General features: G+C 36.2%; 1 protein-coding gene across 1 annotated transcript in view; it reads left to right on the forward strand.

Moving 5' to 3' along the window:
* The window catches only part of LOC134665745 (uncharacterized), a 286,311-nt gene extending 279,270 nt beyond the window's left edge, over window positions 1-7,041 (forward strand). The window contains exons 8-9 of the mRNA XM_063522719.1: window positions 6,316-6,385; window positions 6,930-7,041. Coding sequence (XP_063378789.1) covers window positions 6,316-6,385; window positions 6,930-6,942 — 83 coding nt within the window. The 3' untranslated portion in view covers window positions 6,943-7,041. The remainder of the gene's footprint in view (window positions 1-6,315; window positions 6,386-6,929) is intronic.
* The last annotated feature ends 1,307 nt before the right edge of the window (window positions 7,042-8,348 follow it).

The following is an 8,348-nucleotide window of genomic DNA, read 5'->3' on the forward strand; positions in this document are numbered from 1 at the left end:
ACGGACGACCTTGTTAAGGCCGCCGGAAGACGCTGAATGCGGGTCGCTTCCAACCGGTACGAATGGAGGTCCAAGGGGGAGGCCTATATTCAGCAGTGGACGTCTTAAGGCTGACATGATGATGATGATGATGACCTATATATTTATTTTGTTTCCAAATAAGGCGCTATAACTGAAATTAAAAAGCATGATGAAATTGGCATAATTACGAGCGAGAAAACAAATAAAAACCCACCGCTTAAAGAGCAGGTATAGTCCCAAGAGGAGCGCGCCAGTCTTAAACCGCGATTAACCGTCGTTTAGCGCGACACGTGTCCCGCCATCTTAATCGCGAGTCTCGGGTTTATGAGCTCTCGCGATTATGACTGATTTACGTACAGTTCAACCCGCCCCGTGACTTAGTCGGAGTCTTAGCTAATCCAGTAAACGTGTCGCTTTTAGGTTAAATTTAGAATCTAGTACCTAAGAGTTACTTATTACCTATAGGTACCTACTAAGAAAATATACTTATGTTTCGGCTGCGTTTCAAACAGGCGGGCGACTTTTAGGGTTCCGTACAATAACGGAACCCTATTACTAAGACTCTGCTGTCCGTCCGTCCGTCCGTCTGTCTGTCACCAGGCTATATCTCATGAATCGTGAAATTTTCACAGATGATTTATTTCTGTTGCCGCTATAAAAACAAATTCTAAAAACAGATTAAAATAAATATTGAAGTGGGGCTCCCGTACAACAAACTTGATTTTTTTGCCGTTTTTGCGTAATGGTACTACAAAAACCGGCCCCCATAGATATACGAATATCAGGCAATATATACCGGGTGTGGCCTGTAATATGAGCAAAAAATTTTACTGTAGGCTGTACTCCTCATACTACACATTTTGTGTACCTACATTTGTTCAGCGACTTTTAAAAATAACTTGTGGTTTGATTTTTAATACACTTTAAAGTTTATTCTAAGACGCAATGGCGATGGCGTCCATTGAAGATAATATTTATATAGTATGAAAAATAAGGACGCTAAATACTTCATAATTTTTAAAATTTGTTGAACAAAATTGTCACCGTTTGAGGAGTACAATCTATGTTTTAATTATTTGCTCGTGTTACGGGCCACACCCGGTATGTTTACATAAAAACCTCTTAAGAATGTACATTGGACCACAGCACTATATATATAAATAACCCCAACGTCAGAATCAATCGCCGTCTAATAACAACACAAGCCTTATTTATATTTATTTATTTATATATTATTACAAAATAATAGGGAACAGAACTTGAGCAATATTTGTAATGGTTACTGTATTGACAATACTCTATAAATGTAACGTTTACTCAAAGATACTGTTGACAGTAGAAAGTATCTCAATCATGGAGGGCACTAAGGATAATACAGTGGCGGACAAAGTAAGGGGATCATTTGTATATTTTATTTATCCAACCCGAACGTATTTCTTCCTTTTTTTGCTTGTGAAGGAACTTTAGAGACGTCTAAAAATCATGTGAAAATTATTTTTATTCATATTTTAAAGATTTCGTTTTTAAATCTTTTGTGTGGTGTAATATTGTGGATGTAGCAATATAAAATAAAAATAAAGAGAACGTTTTGGACAATCAATCATTAAGACAAAAAAAAGATTAATTTATATTATTGTTTTATAATTTGCAACATGTTGTGAAAACCATAGAGAGTAGACATTCTGAAAGTTTTTTTTTTTAATTTGATGACTATATTCCTTTTCTAAAATATTTTATTACGAAAAGACGTCATCGGCACTAAAAATTGGAGCCCATGCCTAGTACAGCGACTTCCTCTGTCACTCTAATTACGCCTTAATTGGAGTATAAGAGAAAGATACACGCAATTTGCGAACTTCGATGTCGACGGTAGGCCCTCTGGTGATAGTGATCTGAAATTGAATGAGACTGTCTGAATTGTCAATTTTCATGGCCAACATCACACGCTTCTTGTACCCGCGATTGTTTGTTTATCTGCTCTTGTCTAGTGGATAAAAGAGAGATAAAGAGTATTTATAGCGTGTTCTGACCACAGAAATAAAATGGCGTGATGTGTACTTGATTCGATGGCACATAGGATTTTTTGGAAAGAAGAAGATCCACTCTCTTGTTTGCGTTTATTATAAAAGTAGGTAGGAGTTTGTTTATTCAATCCTTGGCTGTTATTCCCATTGCTTAAGGCGAGTATTCCTTGGCAGATTTTGTATTTTTGGTCCGATTTTCTTTTGAACGTTATTTATATCCTTATTCCCACTGGATATATTAGGTAATAATAACGTGGGTCACGCGGGTCTCACTGCCCGATTCGAACTTTAAGATACATCAAAAATACGGCTAGATACGATATGGATTAGATATGTCAGTGTCAAAAGTGACATTTTTGTTTGAAGAAACGTCTCATGTGACACTGACATATCTAATCCATATCGTAATCTTGCCGAAATATTTCACGTATCTTAAACTTCGAATCGGGCCATAAATTTGCCTATATTATATTATTTATGTATGTTCAAATTGTAAATTGTAGGTACTATCTTTACATAATATAAAGCATGAGGCCAATTCTAACGTACACGTTGACAAAATGATGTGACCATTCGTGTGCATTTCGCTCGTACTTGTCCGTACATGTATTAACATCGTTAAGATATCATTTTGATGTCAAAATGTAAGCTTGAACCTCTATACATATAAATCTTCTACAACCTCATCCGGTGAAGAAATGGAGTGAAATGCACAATGATAGGAAGCAGACCAATTTAAATTCCAAGTCTGGCTTTGGAGAAATATGTGGGGCTCTCCATCTAACTCTTGCCAAATCGTGCTATTAAGTAGGCATTACATTGGCTTTTAGGATTTAATGTTAGTCTGTAGGTACCGAGAGGTCGGAAATGTGAAATGTGATAGCTTTTTGATTTCAATTGTAGTGGGTGCATTAAGCTTTGACATTATTCTGGAGGCCATTGAATAATATTTATAACACTAAGAATGGTGCTAGTTCAGCGGTGTCACTCACGAATTCGGAGCCAATCGTGCAGTCTAACGTAACTCGTTGCGAGTGTTGCGACCAATCGCGCGCGGTACCTAATGGGAAGCAGAGGGGCTACCGCAATTCGCAAATTGCGGGGATCTTTCTCTTTTACTCCAATGAAGGCGTAATTAGAGTGACAGAGAAAAATACCCGCAATTTATAAACTTCGATTTTCGCGGTTAGGCCAGACTCATTCAAACAAATAGATTTTTCTGAAAAACGGCTTCAGAGATACATCAAAAGGATTCCAATGAATTCCTTTTTCAACTCTGGTACCATTTAAAATGTGTTACATTTTTATAAAAAAATTATAGGAAGCCAGTTCTGTCATCCTAACTGCTAGTACAGTCAGCAACAGAAGTTGCTAAGCGGGCAAGATGTTCAAAATTACCTTGACGCGCCCTTATTCTCTTAACAATAAAGTCGCGTCAAGATCATTTTGAACACCTCGCCCGCTTAGCAACTATTGCTGCTGACTATACGAATATGAATCCAATAACATAAGATCCCTCATTTCGTTGGAACAAATGGAAACACTATATTTCGGTACAGCAATATCGTACAGTCTAATATCTTTCTTGCTCTGACCGAATGTATTGTTCATTTGATCGACTTTATTAAATAAGGATCCGCGTGGCAACATTTGGTCCGGTCTCGTGTAAGCGAGCATACAGGGTGTTTTTGACGAGGCGATCAAGATTTTTTTCCTGGATTATTTTTTTTTATATTTTTTGAATCATGGACGTATTCAATACAAGGAAACAAAAACCATAAAGAGTTCGTTTACAAATAAGAATTACCTACTTAATGTATTCGAGAAAATTGTAAGGTTTTAATTTTGTTGTTGGATTGTTTTTGGTCAGTTTTCAATTCAATTTGATAGAATTCTCTATCCTGTACATTGTACAATGTAAGCGCAATTTCACTGTTAGTCGTATAAACCTCCTCTGAGTTATGAAAACGTATGGTATTTTTGTAGTATCATTTTAGTACGGTTTAAGACCTTTACGGCTACAATCAGTTTATCATTGACATAAACGCTATCATGAACGTAATTTACTTTCTATATATCTCTTTCGCACTAATTTGTCAGTACGAGCGAGATACATAGACAGTAAATTACGTTCACGATAGCGTTTAACTATGTCAATGCCAAGCTGATGGTATCCGTACTTAGAACTCAATATTTTATCGGTATAACAAATCTCAAGGCACAAATAAAATTGAATGCACTGCACCTACATATAAAAAGCTATTTCTGCCTATAGAGACCGCTCACCATGTATAACATATACAAAAATAATACACGAATCATACTGTAACCTTTCTTGTAACAGAATGAACTATATTTTTTCTACGTATTTTTCCAGCGGTTAGTTTTCGTTTCATTACTGTATGCCGCGGGTTTGTGGGTTATTTCTGACGTCATACGAGTAGTAATGTACTGCTGTTTCTACTAATATACCCCAGAAATTTCCGAGAACTTTTCACCATAAAAAAATCGTTCATAGTGTCCGCAACGAAGACCTATGCGAAGTTAACAGGAAGCAAAAACCAAAAATACTTCAACAAAAAATGATTAAGATATTTTTTACAAATTTGGTTACTATACAACCTTTTATGACCGTAACTAAACGGACAAAAAAATCATGAACTTTTCAGGATACTTTTTTTAGTATCGACAGAGCTCGTGATTCTGCGTGGAAATAATATAAAAATTCGATAATCTAAAATGCAAGTTGCGGGTACAACTTTAAATAAATAGGAATAGTACACTATATCTTCTCCCTTGCCAGGCAAAATTTATAGATAAGTATATAACGTTAATAATTAATTAGGCGTCAATATTATGTAAGTAATCTAAACTAACGCAACTAAGCGACTCCAAAATTTTTACACAAGTGTTACAATTTCATACAATGCATTCCGTTACCACCAAACATAATGGGATTAGATACTAAGTAATCTAATGATGGTAAAAATACCACATTAAATAACAAATCTGCTGCGATAACTAAGCACATTCATAAGCCTGTTATAATAACATCAAATTGGTCGTCAATACTATACATACGGCGGGATTCGGGAAATGAATTAGAGATTAACTAGATACGATATAGTAAAGATATTTATCTTCAATAATTCATATCTAGTGAATCTCCCATTCATTTTCCGAATCGCGGCGCCATCCGCACCGGCGCATCCACCTTTTGCAGTGAAATGTCACTTATCTTCACTATTTCATATCTAGTGAGTCTCCAATTCATTTCCCGAATCGAGCCGATAGTATTACATTCTAAACTAACGCAGCCGAAATGCTGATTGGTTAGATACGCTCTATAACGGCTGAATAGGGGCGAAGCACCACAATCGTTATCGCAACAACGGTAGCTATTATGCGTTTCAATTACAAATATTTCTCTCGAAATATCTGATAGTATACCTACAACGAAATTACTAATGAATTTATATTGAAGGTTTTCTGATAAGGTAAACGTACTGGTGTTCGACGCGGTCCCAGTACATCTTGAAACTTAAGTCATTGTCAATAGAGGTGACAGCAAGGTGTCATGTATTGGCCATCAGCATGTCCAGCACTACCTGTTACCTTAAATGGAGTAGGTACGTTTACTTGATATTAAGTTATATAACAAGTAACATAATTATGTGTGTACATATGTTGGTCAAAAATCGTGGGTTCGAACCTTGATTGTGTCGTGTAGTGGACACAAATGAATGAATTCGGTCAGCATTCGATCAGTCAGACAAAAAGTTAATGACATTCTCTTGGTAGTTATTACGACTCAGAGGTTTATTTATGTAATAACATATTGCCTGGAGAAAAGTTTTATTTTTGCATACTAGTGAATCTAGTGATAACATTATTAAATTTCGAACGGTGCATTTAAATATGCCTGAATTGAAATTATATAACGTATTTCCGTGAAATATTATTATTATACTGCTGGGCAAAGGCTCGACTCGACTTCCATTCGTCTCGGTTTTGAGCAATCTCCGGCCAGTCGTTAAGATATGCGTCCAGGTCATCCCGCCATCACCGTCTGGGCCTACCAGATCCTCGCCCGTCTCGCGGCACCCATACCGTGATTATTTTGGCCCACCTCTGCGGCAGACATGTATTTCAGCTTGGCGGTCTTAGTTCCAACATCAGTAATGTGAAATGTTATGCTCATTAATATATGTGATGTTTTTTGGAAATGAAATAGACTTTTTGTAATAGTAGACCTTTTACTTGTACACAGGTGCGGTCGGGTCATCGTTGGCGCTTACGCTGTTTTGTACATCGCTAACTATTTACGAGATAATAATCAGGTAAGTTTAGGAATCATTATCATCTACATCATATAAATAATTGTACAATTATTGATCACCTCAATAAAAACGAAAAAAAAAACACTACTTTAAAGTGTCTGGCCGCAATCCTATAGTGAAACTGCCCCTGGCTAAAATAATAAACCAATAAACTCACCTAAGAAAGGTATACATTTCTTAGGTGCGTTTATTGGTCTTATTATAAGATATCGCTTTACCAAATTCCAAGCCTAGAATCCGGCTTGTCTAAAAAAAAATGCGCAATGGATGACACCCTGATGTCACCTCTATTGACAATGACTTCAGTTTCAAGATTACATGTACTGGGACCACGTCGAGCACCAGTACGTTTACCTTATATACTTGCAAGAAAAGTAATGTACTTAATCGTGACTACTTAGATCTAGCAATCTAAAAGTGAATAAAACAGTGTTCTTTCTCCACTAAACCCCGCAAAATAAAGGAAAGTGTTGGAGCTCGAACATTCCCTCGTTCCATTTTCCCAGTGTTTCCGCATTTCTCATCTTTTATTTTAATATTTCAGAGTCCTCCGATGATGTCAGGCCCCGGGCGGCTGGACCTTCGCAGTTTGTACATAAAAGAATTTTAATAAGAACTACCATTATAGGAATCGGTTGTATTATAACTACTCTGCTTTAAGTTTAGGGATGATTTAATATAGCCAGACATAAGGATTTTTGAGGGAAAAATTAAATGACAGGTAGGGATTTCCTATCATCAATTTTAACTTCCTCATTTTAAAAGGTTTTTTGAAACTTCACTCATAATTTTTGCGTTTTTCTTCAAGTATGTCTTTTACTTATATTAACCATTCTATTATGCTATTGCTTTGCATTTGCTTTCGCTTTTTATTTTAAATTGATAAATTAATAACTATTTTATGATGCAATCTGGCGTAAATTTAAAATTATGCTTTGTGTAACCTACTTTATCATGGTCTCCGAAATATGTAATACAAAATACACTTCCAAACAAAGCTACATAGCTGGGAGCGATTAACATACTAGATTATGGGAGTAGCATCGATAATTAAGTTTATCGATAAGGGAATTATCTACTTGTTTTTTAATTTTTCCCCCAAAACTCCCACGTCTGAACGTAGCATAAATAATTATAGCCACGCGATCTTCCTTTGTCTTTTAAAGTATTATGATTATGAACCCGATATAATAATACCGGGTACCATTACGGATAGGTACCATACCAATAGGTATGGCCACGCAGAAAGCGGCCGAGTATACTCGGAGACTTATTGACACTGTTCAGTTTAAATTGAGAATTCTCACCTGCATTGTTTTATACTTCTGTGTATAATTCTTTAGCTGCTTGCTAAGTGGCGATATACATATGACGGCGGCCGATCGTAAGATTAGGCAGATCGTAATGTTCCTGTGTGATGTTTTGACGATAGTCACATTAAACCAATATATAGGTAAGATAGGTTCGTTAGGTTGCTTCAGATGTCCGACGGGCAAACTGCCCCGAAATAGGCCCCTGCCCCGTCGACTCAGGGAACGAGTCAAAGATTTTCACGTTTCACGATATGCCTAGGAATTTCACGATATGCCTGATCTTACAATCGGCCGCCGACACATGCACTAATTAATAATTACGGACTTGTCATTTCTTTTCAATGCTGTATCTGTGCTCTATGCAATGTAACTAATACTTTGTAAAATCTGAAAAGAATTCTTATGGTATCCATTTTGAGTACCTAATTCAGCTACATAATTGTGCAATTTAAATTCAATATAAGAACTATTGGTTTCAATAGTACTGACCCTTACTTTCGGCCTAAAACGAGTGTATAATTGAATATATGTATTGTATAAGTAAAAATGTGTATCGACTTAAATTATTTGGATTTACATTGATTGGAATTTGCTCCTGTTTAGTCTTCCATTCTGTTTTAACTTTCTGATAGAGAAACTATATTATAGGT

The sequence above is a fragment of the Cydia fagiglandana genome, chromosome 7 (assembly GCF_963556715.1).
Source record: "Cydia fagiglandana chromosome 7, ilCydFagi1.1, whole genome shotgun sequence".
In the NCBI taxonomy this organism is placed as follows: domain Eukaryota; kingdom Metazoa; phylum Arthropoda; class Insecta; order Lepidoptera; family Tortricidae; genus Cydia; species Cydia fagiglandana.